The following is a 17,462-nucleotide window of genomic DNA, read 5'->3' as shown; positions in this document are numbered from 1 at the left end:
GAATAATAAAATTGCCTGAGCATGTGAATTTTAAGCACTAAACATGATACAGAAACAGGAATATTTTTTCTGACAGAAACTGGTAACTAATGCAGCTTTCTTCCTTAAAAGTATTTGCTTCACCTGGATGTTAATCTCTTGGCAGAAATTTCTGGGAAAATGAGATATTTCTCAGTAAAAATTTATAAGAAAATAAATGTTTTACCTAGCTAACAAAATGGAATTGACAACCTTCAGAGGTGGCAGGTTCTCACTTCCAGTAGAACTAGACGAACATAACAATTTTTTCTGTAGATATATTTCCTATTACTGCAATAATAGCTTTATACTAAGCCAAATGTGGTTATAAATTATTCCTAGCATCTTGTTCGAGTAGCATATCTAGGCATGTATGTCCCTCCTCCCCATCTGTTTGACTGATATTTTTCTCTGAAATCCTAAAAGGTGAAAATATTTAAGTTAAATAGTCACACAGCTCTACTTGTGAACTGGAGGGTAGCTCTGCTTGGCACTTCTTCCATCACAAATCCAAGGAAGTACTTGAGTCATAATAACTTACGTTTTCTTTTAAACTTGCCTCCTTTTCCCTAAACTTCTCTTTTACTTCAGAGCTCTTAATGAGAAGAACTTTACAACCATCAACACTATTTTCCTAATAGACTCTCTTGGGAAGGTTTTATTTCCCTGGTGCTCCTGACTCATTCTGGTGCTTTGTTCTTTTTCTAGGTTGCACAGACAAAGAGCTGAGGAATCTGGCTTCACGACTAAAAGACTGGTTTGGTGCTCTTCATGAGGATGCAAATCGTGTCATCAAACCCACAAGCTCAGAGACAGCACAAGGCAGTAAGAAAACCTCTTTTCCTTTGAACATTGGGTGTTGTAGGCAGCTTCTCAGCCTGAGACAGCATTCATTGAGTACACCTCTTAGAGCTACACTGGCATATCAAGCCAGTAAGTAAGAATGTACACAGGAGACCTGATCCTGCAAATAAATTTTCCAACCATTTTCCAAAGGAGCTGAAATCTTTCTGTACTGTCTCTGGCCCAAATTGCTCTCAAAACTGGCAGTTAGAGACAGAGAGACCTTCAAAAGTTAATCAGGCAAATAACAGCACCTGAAGGCCATGGAGGGCACCTCTTTACTAGTAAATGAAACTGCTCAGGGACTTTTCTTAAGTCCTGAGGTTAACTAACATGGCATAGTTTGTCTCTCTACAGTTAAATTCCATCACCCACCATGTCAATGTGCCTGCATCCAAATCAGTTCTTGGGGTTGGACTATGGTGTATGCTTACCCACCAGTTTTATGGCCAAGCATTTTCTGACCCGATGGCTGTGACATGAACCAAAAACATGACATACAAGCATAGGGAAAATTCTCCAATATTGGAAAAACCTCACTTAGATTTTATTTTGCAATTTCCTGCTAACAACATACACACCTCAGTCATGGAGCTGGAAGAGTTAAATGGTATGGAAAGCTGGAATCTATTGTGTCCTAGGTATTTAATAACAACATCCTTGCTTCCTTTGATGATTTTTTTTTTTTAAGAAAGGAAGAAAATGAACAGTTTAGAGGACATTTACTCTCTGTGGGTGAAGCCAACATGACTGATTTTGATGTCATTTACCCACCAGGGAGGGGAAAGATTCAAATAACACCATCAAAAGAGGTCATGTTCATCAGAGAGCAGATGCGAATTTATTTTCTGTAAGGACTCATTAATTCTTTTAAATAGTATGTCCCAAAACACATGGGCCCTTGGGCTGAAAAGTAGGATACACAACTTTTATCTGGGTGTGGAGCTCACCTTCTCTTCAGTGCCCTGATTCTCTGGTATAAGCTGTCCTAAAGGCAGAGGCTGCACACACAGAGTTCAAAGCTGCTCCCTTTTGTGGCTCTTTTCACCCTGATGCTTAGTGTCCCTGTAGTGTGAGTCTGCAGAGGCTAAAGGGGCAGTAGAGCAGACTTAGCACATCTGAACTGGCATTTACTGTTGGTCCATGTCTTCTCAGCTCTCCTCTTTGTGCTGCTTCCGAGCTGGGGTAGCAATTAGCCCCTTCCTAAAGAGACTGAATATACCACAGGCTGTATTGCTCAAAACTGTAGTCAAACTCATTAATGCCAGGCAAAAATATCTTAAAACTCTGTGATGAAACAAACCACATTCTGTGTAAATTATCTTTTTCATGTGACCCTTGTTTTCCATCGTATTTACAACGAAGTCAGGATCTTTCAAACCACACGTCCTACTTATTTCTGAAACAGGAGACCAGAAAGGATATTCTCACGCAGAGGGAGCCAAACCATAGTGCAAAAAGCAACTGGATGTACAGCTAATCATGACTTCCAGATGGGAATTCATTTCAGACCCCATGTCAGAAAGCCTTAGAGACTTTAAACTTTGTTTGAAGTCCTTTAGGCCCAGAATCACATGAAATCAGATTGTCAAAAGGATGGTTTTAATGCTGATGACCTGTGAGGTCCTCATGAGGACCTTACCAGAGGCCAAAGACCAAACACAGCCCTAAAGGTATTGAGGTGTTGGGATTTTTTTCTGAAGCAATTTCAGTGAGAAAAACATTCCTGGTAGTTCTGCAGTGTTTGCTCTGATTCACAGAGGAGTTGTTATCTCTTTTTAGTTGAGTTTGATTCCTGGCAGCTTTTATATGAAAGGCTGCCTTGATGATCTTAAACACTTGATCTCAACAATGTTCATTTTTAGACTGTCAACTTAGTTTGGCACATTTTCTTATATATCAGTTTTAAAAAAAACCCAAACCACCACAAACCTTAGGAGTTTAGATGCTTAAATCATTTCTGAATGCCACAACACTTGGGCTTGTTTGAATTTTCAAGGGTTTGCAACAGTATTCATGAAGTAGTTTGTATGTGCCAAATTCTGCAGCTCCAGTTCTCTCTGGTAGCTCTGAAAATACTCACAAAGTAAGGATGGCAGTATTTGGCTCCCTCCAACTTCAAACGTTTGTAAAAATGAAAGGCATCTTAAACAGGGCTGAGAATTCAAAGCAAAGTTCACATATGCAAGGCATAGCAAAGACTTTGTGTGAATCCTGGCAAACAGGACACACACAGCTCTGGGAATGTGTTCTGATGTACACATTGCCCTTTTTTGATTGCTCTGCATGTGTTGCCCTCCTCACCAGATGGATCACTTCATTAAACTCGAACTGGTTTGGTTATGCCTGTAGAGTCTTAAAAGGCATGAACAACCTCAAAGTAACCCAGTTGAATGTGCCCCTGTGGCAGTAAAGGAACAGGTGGTGGGATGTGATGACTACGATGCCTCGGACACATCAGCTGTCTAGAGAAGGTGTTCCAGCAGAGACTTCTCTATGCTACATTAAATTTTCAAGATGCTAGTGTTGAGTGTAAATAAACATTTTGAATAGATTAAGTTCACCCGCAGGTAAAGGAAAAAGTACACTCCTTTTTGTCTTCTTTTTAACTCGGTTGAAAGGCAAAGGATGAGGGAAATCATTGTGTTTAAATCTCAAACCTGCATTCAATGAGCTCTCTGATCCCAGCAAAGCACCAAGGGCCAGAAACCTTGTCTTCTGCAGGCTTTGTACAATTAAAATCTCCTCAATAAATTATATAAGAAACTTGGGGACATGCTTTGACAGAAGGAAATAATAAAACTAATTAGGTAGCAAGATCAGATCCAAATTGCTCCTGAGCCTGCTGATAATTCATAACATCCCTGTATTGTATCTAGATAGTCTCTTTGGTTGTAGTGGGAGTTGTTTGTCTTTTACTAGAGATCTATGGAATATAAAGGATTTTTTTCAGGGGAACATTTCTTCTCCACCTTCCTTTATTTTGAGCGATGGGGGAAATTAGGTTAATTATGCCCCTGTTAATTTAATTGTAGTATACTTTAGTAAAATAAAACTGGCTCGTATAAATCAACTCTTGAAAAGGGAAAATCATTTTTACACACCAGAAGGTGTGTTTATTTTTAATTAGGATTTTCACTTAAATACTTTTTTAAATTTAATTCCATTTTAATTCAGAGGAGGTGGAGCATTTTATGTATTAATGGGATGTGAGACTTTTACATGTAGGTCACCAGTTTGATTTCCTTCCAGCTCTGTAGTGAATGAAAGTTGTTAGGATGCTGAACAGCTGTCGGTCAGGATGAGAAACATGATGGTCTCAGTCCAGGTCCTTGTGAGCAGGTGTCCAAATGAGAGCAACCACCACCCAAACTGACATCAATTGGCATCTGTGTTGGCAGCCTCTGCTGAGGAGCCAAGAGTAGGAGGGATACAGAGCCTGCACTGCTCCCCTGCTTCCACCAAAGGCACTGCAGTGCTGAGCTGATGTACAGAAAGACAGGGAAAAGTTCTCACTAAGGTTATTCTGGGTCTGTTGTACTGGAAACTCAGCCTATTAACCAAGCACTGAAAAGATGACAGAATTACAGTATGTGGTTTGTTTCATCCAGCAAATTACATCAAAAGACTCTACAAAGGAGTTAATTCATTCAACATCACTTGGTCTCACCACGTTGATGGCAGCACAGTGACCTCCCAGTGAAGGTGAGCTCTGAAAACCATTTTCCATCAGCTGCCCCTGGTTATGCAAGTCAGAGTCTGCATTGCACACTCAGGCACTCTTGGCTTTCCTTCCTTTTGCTGGGTGCTGAGAGCATCCAGGATTGTTGGATTTGAGCTGCAGATGCAATGTTGTTAAAAGGTGATTTATAGTCAGTACCTTTTATCAGGAGACAATGTGGAGTTAGATATTACTATTCACCTTCAACTACATGTTGGTTAAACTATGTGGTCAACTACATGCATGTTGGTTAAACTATGTGGTCAACTATGTGGAAAGGTTAAAGAATTAACCTTTCCAGTGGTGATAACCATCTAGCTAAGGACTTTGTCATATCTACCACTTCAATATTTAAAGACTTCCAGTACAGTTTAATAATGCAACCTCTTAATAAACCTAATCTGGGACTCTGGTCACACCAGTGAAAGCTCCCTTGTTTATAAGACATTACAATCAAAATCTCTTCAACTAATGCAGTTAACTCTCTTCATGAGTGACCTTTCATAATTGTGTCTCACATCCAAACCCTGGTGGTATGTCACAGAGCACCTTTGTACTCACATCTTGTGATATGCTCTGACAGATCAGTGCTGAGGGCACACTGGTGTTGTATCCCAGTTGTGTACACATGGGTAGAGACTACCCAGCAGGGAGGTAAACACGACTCAGAAATAACCTACAGGCACTGTCAGGGGCAGGTTCATGCCAGAATCTCCTCCTTCCTGTGTTGATCCTTGCCAGTTAAGAGATGACCTTTAGAGACCCACTGGGGCTGAACAACACATACCATACTCAACTGATTGTACAACAGACCTTGTAGTTCCTCATCTTTGCAGCAGTAAGTGCCACAGCAGGGTGTAAAGTCCATCAGCAGAGAGGGCATCTGTGCAAAAAAAAAAAAAAAAAGAAAAAAAAGAGCAGAAAACAGAACCTAGCTCTTTTTCTCCTGAAAACTGTTAAACTGGGATAGCTGAAGCATGTACTGATCCCAGCTCTACCATGCTGCTGAATGATCCACCCCTGCCTATTTGACTACTTTTAACCTGCCCCGTGGTGAGGAATTTGGCACAGCATACACTGCACAAGGCAGGACTGTGTGCCCTGCTCCTGTTGCTTTGGAAAGGCAAAGGCAAGGATTCTTAAATCCTTTCATTCAACAAAAGACTGCACAGTGATCAAATCCTGCTTGCCTTCTTCAGGTGACTGAAATAATTGAAGTCAATATTCCTAATTGCTTCGGCAAGGCAAGCAGGTTTCCTCCCTCCATCTATTCACATGGCCTTTTTTTCTTTTTCACTGTGCTCAGACACGATTAGATAATGTTCGAGGAGATAACAGCACAAAAATGTGATGAAATGTTCAGCATGATTTCTCTGAGCTGCCTCTAGCCCTGAGGAAATGGCCTTACCTTCTTCCCTCCTTAGAGAAACATGTATTATGAATGACACAAACCTTCCCATTAGTTAACCCTTGTGATTGTCCCTCCGTGTCACTGACAACCTTCAGCTGCAGTTGCATACGAAAAGCACAGCACAAAGCTCTGCTCTCCTTTGGATTAATGCTTAAAATAGCAGGTAGGCTGCAGAGCTTGGACAAACTGTCAGCGTGATTCCAGCAACAACTTAGGTTCACTTTAACAAAGCAGCATACTGAAAAAGAACTTGACATGTACAGCAAAGAAAGCTAAGCTTGACCTCTTTCAATGAAAGATGCTGCAAAAGGAAAAAGCTCATCAGGCTTCTCCATGTGGCCCAAAGCAGAAGAAGCAGAGCACAGGCAGGTGACTGCTCACAGCTAGAACAGTGTGAGGTGCCAGGGGTGTCAGGAACCCTCTGTCCCTGCAGATCCTCAGCCAATGTATTCATGTTCCTTAGTCCTGGTTGAAACCGATATCCATATTATCAGATTTGTTATTTCTGTATCATAAATACACTTCCTTACCTCATAGATAACTTGGAATTTAGTCCAAGCATTGCAAAAATATCAGGACAGTATGGATTTATTACACCCTTCTCATGTGTGAAAGAAGGTAATGCCTCTGTTTTTGTGGAGACTGCAGAATACTGGGACATGTATATACTTCTGGGCATCTATATGCATGACTTGGGCTTTCTGTGATAACCACTGCTGGTGCTGCTGCAGTCTTTGAAGAATTTGTGCTATTAAAATGAATGATGATGATGGTTTCCAAAGCACTGGAAGAGCAGAATCCTGTATTGCTGCACAATCCTGGAGGCTGCAGGAAGGAGCAGTGCTGGTACAGCACACGAGAGACTGTGTGGAGCTCCAGCTGAAGCAGTGCCAGTCCTCAGAGTGGTGTAAGAAACAGAGATGCTCAGTCCATTCTCTCCCCCTGCCTCCCCCAGACAGTCCACATCAAAGCATTTTGTTGTCTACCACAGGAGACAGGGCTTTGAAGAGGGAAAAGCTAGGATGTGAGGTGGAAGGTGAGAGCACAGCAGGAAAGAGTTTGATCAGGCAACTAGAAACAAGTCTGGAAAACAGGATTTAAATTGCATTCAGACTCAGCCTAGTTTGAAAATATGGTGGATGCAGTCATTTCTCATCACATTTCAGTGTCCTGGAACAAGGCCAAGCCACTTGCACTGAGGATGGGAAAAAAGATGAGCATGAATTTTTTAAGTAGATATAACTATGAATTACAGAAATCAGCTCTGAATCACAGCCCTCTCCACCCCACAGCTCCTTCAGAGTGTGAGTAGTGCTCTAGGTTGTAACTATGCTTGGTTTTTAAGCTTTACCACAATCAGTTCTGTCTTTCTTAGAATTTTGTTCTGCTTTGGGCAAGTCAGCTTGATGTTCAGATTCCAGCCAGTAACAAGGCTTCACCTTAGCACTGATTCCTGTGCCATGGGCATGCTGGGGTTCAGCTGGGGAATATTTGCCTATCTTCTTACAGGATTTGACACCAGCATACTACCAATCTGTAAGGACTCCTTAGGCTGGATGTTCAACAAACTTGACATGAACTATGACCTGCTGCTGGATCCCTCAGAGATCAGTGCCATCTATCTGGATAAGTACGAGCCATGTGTCAAGCCACTCTTCAACTCCTGTGACTCCTTCAAAGATGGGAAGCTTTCCAACAACGAGTGGTGCTATTGCTTCCAGAAGCCAGGAGGTGAGTTCTGCAATTTACAGCACAAAGAGGAGTTGTTTGACTATCCCTGTGTTTCAGGTTTGATTGGCCTGTTCATAGAGATTGCTAACTGGCAGACAGATGCATTAAAAAGCTTTTCTCCCCAGCACTGGTGTGAAAGGGCATTGCAGAACCATGTTTAATGTCACAGATGAACTATATTAATATCATTAAAATAAACGAAGTAGTAAGTGCCAGTGAACACAATCTGGAAATAAGCTCTGTTGCTGATCCAAGTCTTGAGAACTTACTGTTTTATTAATGAAAAAAATTAGTCAATTAACAAGTCATAAATCACAGAGCTGACATGATGTCAGTTTGGTGAAAAGAGAGCTAGAATGGTTTAACAATGAACATGGCCCCCAAATACTAGTCTCAACTACCGAGTGTAGCCTTTTTTTTTCTTTTTTTTTTTAATTAGTGAAGTTAATGACATAAATTTGTTTTGTGGTACAGTACCAGCATATGGGCTGCTCTCATTCCCAGGTGTACAGCAGTCTACATTTCATGTCAGCAGTGAAGCCAGTCATTACAGAGTCTGTCCTGTACCATCTGGAAACTGATTCTTGCACATTATATTTTAGGTCTTCCTTGCCAGAATGAAATGAATAGAATTCAAAAGCTAAGTAGAGGGAAGAGTCTGTTGGGTAAGTTCGATTACTTGCTATTCATTTACTCAACTAATTAAAGCTTCTGTGATTATTGTAACTTTATATGCAGTAATGGTTTTTCAATTAGAGACTAATGTTTTGAGTCGGGAATATGCAGCACGGAGTGTAGGCCTGACACTATGAAATTAAACAAATAATGAGATAGCAACACACAGAACAGGTGTCAGCATGGCAACGGGTTCAGAACTAATTTACAGCTCTCCAGAAATGCAAAGTCTTGTCTGCACAGAGCTTAATTTTGCCTTCATCACCTCATAGGTCAGAGTAGGTACGGAGGCTGCTGATACTCCAGCCTCCCATTTTTGAAGGGTGACTGAAGGTGCATAGCCAATGAGTTTCTGTCTCCTTCCAGTTATGGTGCAATGCAGGCAGGTTCAGTTTTGCCTAATCACCCTTACAAATATTTCAGTGTATTTTGTCTATATGAAAACAGGAGTTTCTATCATCTCATTTGAGGCAGCCCTGCAGGATGCTTCATGCTGTAAGATGGGATCATGCCTGTCCCTCTCTCTAGTGCCTATTGGGATCTGAATTGATTCATAACTTACACCACTCTGTTATCTACAACTAGATTCAATAAATCCCCAGCTGGCATTTTCCCATTTAATTACTAAAAAATCAGGTTGTTGAACTTAGTAAATTTAAGGTGACTAATTCCCTACCCTTAAATCACCCAGTGGTATGTAGCCTGGCTTTTATGTGCTGGTATCTTATTGAAACTTCTGTCTTAGCACATTTCTGTACATACAGCCAAATCACCAGGGTATCCCTGGACAGATTAAAGTCCCTTTTTACAGCAAGCTCTGCATTTCACCCTGGAGGAGTCTGGCTGAGCTCAGGCCCAGGCTGCCAGGCCCAGCATCAAGGATATGTGTCAGGTTCTCAGGGCATCACCAGCTCTGCTGCAATGCTGCTCAGGTGGTGCTCAGACTTTAGTCTGATGTTTCTAGATACTCAGTAGCAGACCCTTTAAACAGAGCTTCTGCAAAGCTCATCTTTGCCAAATCCTGCCATTCCCAGATACCACTGCCATTAGGACTCAATGTCCAGGTCCCAACCTGGATTCTTTGGCTTAAATGAAGAATAAACACTCCCAAATGCCACAGCAACTGTGGTTTAGATCCATCATCCTTTCACAGCAAGTTCACATAAAGATTAAGATGTTTCAGAGTTACAGCTCCTGCTGTTCCTAGCTGTGGGAGCCAAGGGAGGATTGATCACTCATGGTATGTGTTCTCCATTCAGTAAATATTTTGCATTTGTGTTCGAGTGGATGTTGTGGCAGAGGAAGTCACGGTGTTCTCTGTCTCATGGGTGTTATGATTTTCAAAACCACTGAAAAGAATAAGAAGCCCAGTTCTTAATAGATAGCTTTGACTATCCCATATTTATTTTATGCTTTGCTGTTATTTGCTATGTGCAATAAATGTCATCTAGGTTGAAACATAAGTGGTTTGCTCTGGTGTGTGGGAAGAATGATGCCTGTGCTGCAGGTACTACAACATGAAGGTAGTTGTAGCACTTGTCACTGGGATCTGATCACAATAGCAGGAGTAAAATGACAAAGTAAAAGCAGTAAGAATGGTCCCTTAGCACAAATAACTTCTAGTCAACTGTATTAAAAAGAAAAAAAAGAATGAAAGTGGCTAAGGCTCAACAAATCAAGGTGTCAGGCATAGGTTGTTCCACATGCTAGAAAATTATAATATAGAGAGGAAGTCTTTGCTTCACCTACCTTGAAAGTCTGTCTGCATAATGACACCTGTCTGGGAGATTTTAATCTGATATCAGAGCTATTTATACAGTGGAAAACATTGTCTTTTCTCTTCACTGACTGAAAAATCATGCAGATGGAAACGAAAACATACACGTGACTCATAGCAGCAGTAAAGATGGAAAAGGGAGATGAATATTTTCAGAGAAACTAATCTTTAATTATTCTCTTTCCTCCTCTGACCCTGACATAGAGAGCACAGCACTTAACAGTCTGGGCAGTAGCATGAAGAAGGTTTCTGTGAACTTGTATCCATTGATAAAAGTGATAACTTTTGATATTTTGTTCTCTATATACTTCTCAAAACACATGACAGTTACAACAAAGTACTTCAAAGCAATTGCCATTAGAGATGTTGAATTTGGAGGCTTTCAAATAGAGTCTAGCATCCCAGGGGACTGAATTAAAAAGTAAACAGCACTATTCATCTTTTCCTAGCAGATTTATCTAGAGTACAATTAACTGCAGAGACTGTACTTTTAGAGCATACAACTGTGCAGCCTGATAATGCCTCTCCCACATCACTAAGGTAATAAATTTCTGCTCCCATCACTGTTTTCTCCTGTATCAGCCCTGTGGATTCAGCTAATATAATAGCAAATATAAGAAGCTGTGTGCTGGCTAGCACTTAACTCTGTCAGGCTTTTACCTGTGTGCTTCACTATCTTTAGCATATGATTATTCTCCCCATGTTCTCTGAGGAAGGGGAGTATTATGTAGATAAGGAAACAATGGGGGGAAAAAAAGGAGATATAGGTCTGGGCCCATAAAGAGGATACAGATGCAACAGTGCTGTTCAAGTGTGTGTAGAATAATTAAATATCTCATAGGATAAAGAGGGAGGGGAGAGGCAGGATTTACTAGCCTGAGGCAGGTTGGTGGGGAGGGACTAATGTTAGTGCTTAGGAGTACAGGTAGTCCAGAGTCTCTCTCCACACCGTGGGAAAGCAACATCTGTGCAAGAACCTAGGGAAAGGAAAGTTCCTTTCTCCTTCCAAAGTCTGCAGATGTTCTCTGATGCCAAAAGAAATTATGGGGTGAAATATTCTCCCAAAAAAAAAAAGATCTGTCTGGGTGTCATACTCCAGAATAGCAGAACTTGTGGTCAGCTTATTTCTAATGAACACAGGCTGATTTATCTACAATTTCTAGGACAAAGCATCATGTTGTACAACACTTGCTCCCAGTGACTCTCTATCTTCTCCAAATTATCACCTACACCTGACATGTTGGAGAGGAGACACTGTATCTTCCCTCTGATAGTTGGCAAATACTGTGCCATTAGTATGCATAGCTAAATATTTAAAGCTCCTGTGTTACATACAAATTGGCACAAATTTGCCATGCAGAAGGAAAAGTACCTTCTACTCTTCACTGTGACCCAAAGTGTGAATCTATTCCACACAGTTATGTTGGCAGTGAGCCTGGGCCATAATTTATTTTTAAATCTATGGCTTTTAAAGGCAATGTGGAACATTTTCATAGCTTACAAGAAACACTGAAGCTATGCAAGAAGGTCTGTTCCAAAGGAGGGACATGTTGCATTGCCCAAGTGAAAGAGAAAGCATGAGACAGTTTAAAATGCAAAAGCCATTCACTACTCACCATGTAATGCCACTGAGGTTGCCCCTTTGATCATTTCCTGAAGTCAGATGCTCATCAGAAATCACAGGATCTCCAGTGACGTTGGCACTGCTGTGCTGTTTACCCCAGCTCAAAGTCAACACCTGAGCACATTTCCCAAGGTTGTGTACAGTCCAAGTAACACCTGGAGGGCTTGTCAGAGACAGCATCAATATAAAAAAACACCTTTCCTAATCAATATTGAAATAAAGGTTTGAACAGTGAAAATCCTGCAAAGGCAAATACATGTGTGTGATTATTAGGACTATTCTCTTGCAGTGAGAATGAGTCTTTGGTAGTCTTGAGTATGCTTACATTTGTATGTGAACATAGTGGTGGTACCTGCTATAAGATCAAGCTCTGAAGTTGTTTAAAACACTCTTACTAATGGGTGTGAAGTGGCCTCCAAAACTGATCCAAAATACAAGTATTTCTGCAGATGGTCAAAGGTTTCTGTTCTCATCTTCCAGACCTACATTAGCAGCACTCAAATATTAGACAAGATCTGCAGAGCAATGAGTTTGGTCATTCAGAGATTCACTTTATAGAGCTCTGTGTGTTTATGAGACTGACTGACTTCCACTTTTATGTCTTTTATATAGAAAATCTCGTGACATTTGGGCAGCACCTTTTCATTCATTTTTTTCCTGGGAGAAATGTAGTGGAAGTGGCCCCTTTGACACATGAACTGTCTGAATAGATGCTACACATGGAACTAGTTAAAAAACTTACTGTGTCACCAGTAAATCACTGGTATCTTTGACAAAGGAGAAAAATGCTTTCTCCAAAATCATTTGAGACAAGAAATTTGGGGGCAAGGGTGTGTTTCTGCCATGTTTCAAATTGAAGCAATTGACAAAGAAGGGAAAAATGAATGTTCTGACCTCCTGTGGGAATAAAGCTAACTCATCTCGAAGGACAAGAGGGCTTTTCATATTGAAGTACATTTGCTGTATCTGCTGAAAATGGTGGGAACAATAGCATGGGTTTCTCCTGAGAGTTTCCCTTCTTCAGAAGGCAGAATGAACCATACAAGGCTGCACTATATTGGGTTTATTGTGAGAAAAATTCTGGGCTTCAAATCCAAAGACTTACTGACTTCCAATCCTGTTGTCCCTCTCTGTAAAGCTTGTGTATTATTTCTCCTTTCATAGATGGGAACTCACAGTAAATCAGAAGATGTGCCTGAGATTAGTATGAATAGCAAGCAGATGGAAAATACCTTCCAGGGCTAATTACAGTGTTGTGGAAAGACTTCTTATGATAAACACTGAAGGAGTGCAAATGGAAGGGAAATGCAGAATTAATGAATTTGGGGTAATAATCCAGTTGAGAAGAAAAGTTTCAAACCAGGAGTTAAATCTGAAAAGGTTCTGTGGGAATATTAACCATTCAGGGACAGATGGAACCTAGCTCTAGTACTGTGTGCCACTCTGCTCTGTGTGTTGTATATACACAAACACACACTGTGCAGTGACCAGTGTGTCTGAAAAGAGTTAACAAGATACAATTTCTTCCCTCTCTTAGGCACCAGCTAATCACGTGTGTTTTCTCACCAGCACTGTAAAGATCTTCATGTAAATAAGTGATAAATTCATAATACTCTCTCTCCCTGTTTGTTCCTGCAGAGGTTTGTGTGACTGAGCATACCTTATATTTTATTCAGGTGCTTTCATCCCACGGTGCAATGAAGAAGGTTATTACAAAGCCACTCAGTGCCATGGCAGCACAGGACAGTGCTGGTGTGTTGATAAGTATGGGAATGAGATAGCTGGCTCCAGGAAGCAAGGGACAGTTAGCTGTGGTGAGTAATGATGTGCTTTCCTCAGACAAGGAAGGAATTAACACTCTTGTAAGCTCTGCCATTACTGCACAGCTGAGGATGATAACTACAGGGACAACAGGGAAACATTAGTACCAGAGTTCAAAGTGCTCCTGTATTTTCCTAGTCAGACTACAAATGGGACCCTTCTATCTGTATTGGTTCTTTGGACTGCAGTGGAATTTAGCAGGCAATAATCTCTCTTAAGACATTTTTGCTGGGACCCTTCTATCAGTATTGGTTCTTTGGACTGCAGTGGAATTTAGCAGGCAATAACCTCTCTTAAGACATGTTTGCTACCAGCCTGGAAAACATAGTTATTGATATTAAAATTAAGGGTCTAGGATTGCTCTGCATGGTTATTAAATATATTGTTCTGTGTTTAATAGATAGGAAATATATTGTATTAAATATATTGTTCTGTGTTTAATATATAGGAAATATATTGTTCTGTGTAGTCTGGAACACACATTTACTGGGACTTGATGAATAATGTCCTTCCAGACAAAGGAAGGTCTAAATGTGTAAAATTGTATATGTTAGCAAAAAAAGAAATTGCTGATGGGGCAATATTATGTAGGTAAGTGAAAAAAATCCCTGATTAGCTATTGTAGCTAGACAAGCAAGATTACACCTACATTCCTTCAGAATGCTTCAGTGATAGTTGTGGGTGCAGCTTATTTTTTGATAAGGAACAGAGACCTGGGAGGTCCAAGATGCTCAGAATCACATAGATGATGTTAGGTTCAGTAGCTACATTTGCAGAGTGTGGTTTATGCACTCAAATAAAATCAATTTGTGGTATATTTTTAACCTGGTTTACAGAGTCACAATGGAATTAAAGTCTTTACAAAGGAGTAATGATTTTCTGATCTGAATGCACAAGAACTGGGACTCTCTGGTCATGTCTCTAGGAGGAGGAAGATGCATAGGAGTTTTTTTATGCAAGTAAATTTTTCAGAGTAAATTTATTTATATTTAGCTCAATTCAGAATGAAAATTGGAAATTAAAAGGTGTTTCATGAATAGCTGAACCAATTAATTTAAAAAATAGCATTGCAAATGACACTAGCTTGTCTGAGAAAGGTAGTGATGAATGAGGGATTTGGTGTGGTGTGAGGGAATGACCTTTCCTTCCTTACCTGTTTCAGAAGAAGAGCAAGAAACCTCAGGGGATTTTGGCAGTGGTGGATCTGTTGTATTGCTGGATGATTTGGAAGAGGAACCTGAAGCAACAAAAAAAGACAAAGAAGGGAAACTGAAGATTCATGTAAGAGCAGCTAATGAAGATGATGAAGATGAAGATGATGATAAGGATGATGAAATTGGTTATATATGGTAGTGCCCATCATAACGAGGACTCACGTTTTGCACAATATTGCAAGTCACATCATATCTCTGCAATTGTATTTGAGAGTACCTGGCACAAATATTCCCTCTCTACTGAGTTTAATTTTGTATAGTCTATTTAATTTGGATGACAACTTTTTTTTTTTTTTTTTTTTCCAGCAAGGACTGTTTGGAATACAGCTTTTGTTCAGTTGGTTTGGGGGATTTTTGTTCTATCCACAGGGGCAATGAGTTTTGTTTCAAAACCATTTCATGTCTTAATCCTCACTTGCACCACTTATGAAAGAAGAATCCCAGAAGGGGCACAACAAACCAATACAAGGCTTAGAAACCCTTCTCATGTTAGAGAATTTGTGTCATAAATTGTTATCTGGGTCGTATCAGAAACAGTTTTTTCTTTCATGAAGAAGGAAAAGGAGGTGCCTCCTTTTCTAGTCCATAATTGTAATGTTCCAGTTAAGAGTGAGTCTCTTTGGGTGGTGACTGCCCAGCACCAGGGGTTTAATCCAGAAAGAAACCCACTGGCAGGAATTGCTTTTCCTTAAGTTCTCTGAGAATGAGTCCAACAGGCTTAGTCCATCTCACACTGAAGGCAAAGCTCCCACCAGAGCACAGATCAGCTTGCTGACACTGTTTATTTGATAAACAAACATGTCCTTGATCTTAAGAGATGCTGAGAACCTGCAGCTATCATGGACCAAACTCTACAGGCTGGGAACAAAGTCCATCCTCCTTTCAAAGTGTTTAAGGAAAGAGAGTTTTGTGAATTTCTAGCTTCATGACCACCTCCATAGCTGTTCCTCAGCTTCTGTCTGGACTCATTTGCACTAAGAGGCTCTCTAACTTCACACAGCCAGGCCCTGCTTCCAGCTCACACACTGTGGCTCTGCCTGCTCTGCATTCAGCAGCTCCTCATTCCAAAGTTATAAAGCTTTCCACGACACTAACCTTCAAAGTAACAAGCCTGGTGTTCCTTTAATTTAAATAGTTAATAATTATTTGGTCTGTTTTAAAAAGAAACTTTAGGTGGCCATATTTCAACAGCATAACCTCTTTGCTCAGTGTGACACACTGCACACTTGGAATATTTCTAAAAAAGAAGAGTATTAAAATTTGATCTGTCATTCCCTCGACATATCCCATATATTCAAAGCTCTTGTATCACAACATATTGTCATTTAGATATTTACAGTGTCCTTTCCAGGTACACTGGCCCAAAGACTTTGGGCCTCAGCCCTGTCCAAAGTCAGTGCCCACTGCAGAGCCTGGCAGGGCTGTGCATCTCCTCTCCCCCTCTGGGTGGTACCTCTGCTTCCAGACCTGATCAGAAGAGGGACTCCTTTCAGGAACCATGTGCTGCTGGGGCTCAGTTGTTTTCTCCTCTTTTATCTCCTATTTATCTAGATCAATGAGCTGAGAACAAAGAGCAAGCCTTGCATAATTGTTATTAATGCAGCAGGATGGGTAAAACCATGAGGAATTTGATGTTTCACGCCCCTGCATCCTCCCAAAAATCTGCCATCCCAGTCACTTGCAAATGGCCTGCAATCCACCCTGCATCAAATCCCTTTTGTATTTAAAAATCATTGTCCATGAGCTGCACAGCACACACATATACACACTTTTTTCTACTTGCCTTTCACAGGAAATCCTGCTGACTTGCAAGAGGAAGAGATAAACCAGCATTTCTGTTTCCTTAAATAGTGTGATTTTGTGAGAAGCAATTGAACACCATCAGTAAGTTGCTTCTCAGACATCCTGGTATTTTTTTGGGTCTCTGGGTCTGGCTCTGCTGTCCTGTGGGGCATAAATAGAATTACCATTGCGTTCTGGCATAGAACTGACTTCCACAATCAGTAGAGTTATGCTTATCCTTCCAGCTGGACTTATTTTCCACATACAATTATGGGGGTTTGGGCAGCCCAAAAGTCCCAGCAGCTTTTCCTGGACTATGCCTTACATCAAAGGTCACATAGCAAATCCCTTCTCTACCTAACACCTCCCCAAGGTAAAGCCTGTTGACCCAAGGCCTTGCAGGCAGTACCAAGGTCCAAGGCTGCAGCCCTCTGTCCATGCAAACATGCAAGATAGCTAAATTAAAGGTGTTAATTAAACCTTTAAAAGCGAATGTGGAGGTCCTTCAATTGACATGAGCAGACATGGCATCACCATCCATTTCTCAATGCTATTGATATTCTCCTAGCTGTGAGCTTTCACCCTGCAATGCTTCCAAATGAGAGCTGGCAGGGTTTGTGTCTTTAACTGTAAACCAGTTACTCTCCCCCATACTCACCAGCTCAAACACGAGGTGGGTCCCAGTCAAATGGCTCTGTGCCCAGCACAGCCTGGCAAGAGAACAGATGCTTTGGCTGGCTCAACTGGCCTCTGGTAGCACAAGTCCCTGCACCCAGAAAAACACACTTGTTCTAAGCCTGCTGGCCTGGATTCAGGCAACTGTTCAGTCACCTGCTTCAGTTGTG

General features: G+C 40.9%; 1 protein-coding gene across 1 annotated transcript in view; it reads left to right on the top strand.

Annotated features, from left to right (window-relative positions):
* The window catches only part of SPOCK1 (sparc/osteonectin, cwcv and kazal-like domains proteoglycan (testican) 1), a gene marked incomplete at its 5' end in the record, with an annotated part of 117,873 nt that extends 102,608 nt beyond the window's left edge, over positions 1-15,265 (top strand). The window contains 5 exons of the mRNA XM_009082883.1: positions 727-843; positions 7,503-7,724; positions 8,327-8,389; positions 13,477-13,614; positions 14,784-15,265. Coding sequence (XP_009081131.1) covers positions 727-843; positions 7,503-7,724; positions 8,327-8,389; positions 13,477-13,614; positions 14,784-14,974 — 731 coding nt within the window. The remainder of the gene's footprint in view (positions 1-726; positions 844-7,502; positions 7,725-8,326; positions 8,390-13,476; positions 13,615-14,783) is intronic.
* Positions 15,266-17,462: the final 2,197 nt, after the last annotated feature.

Source organism: Acanthisitta chloris, unplaced genomic scaffold, assembly GCF_000695815.1.
Source record: "Acanthisitta chloris isolate BGI_N310 unplaced genomic scaffold, ASM69581v1 scaffold3839, whole genome shotgun sequence".
NCBI lineage: Eukaryota > Metazoa > Chordata > Aves > Passeriformes > Acanthisittidae > Acanthisitta > Acanthisitta chloris.
This window is presented reverse-complemented; position numbering and strand designations above follow the sequence as displayed.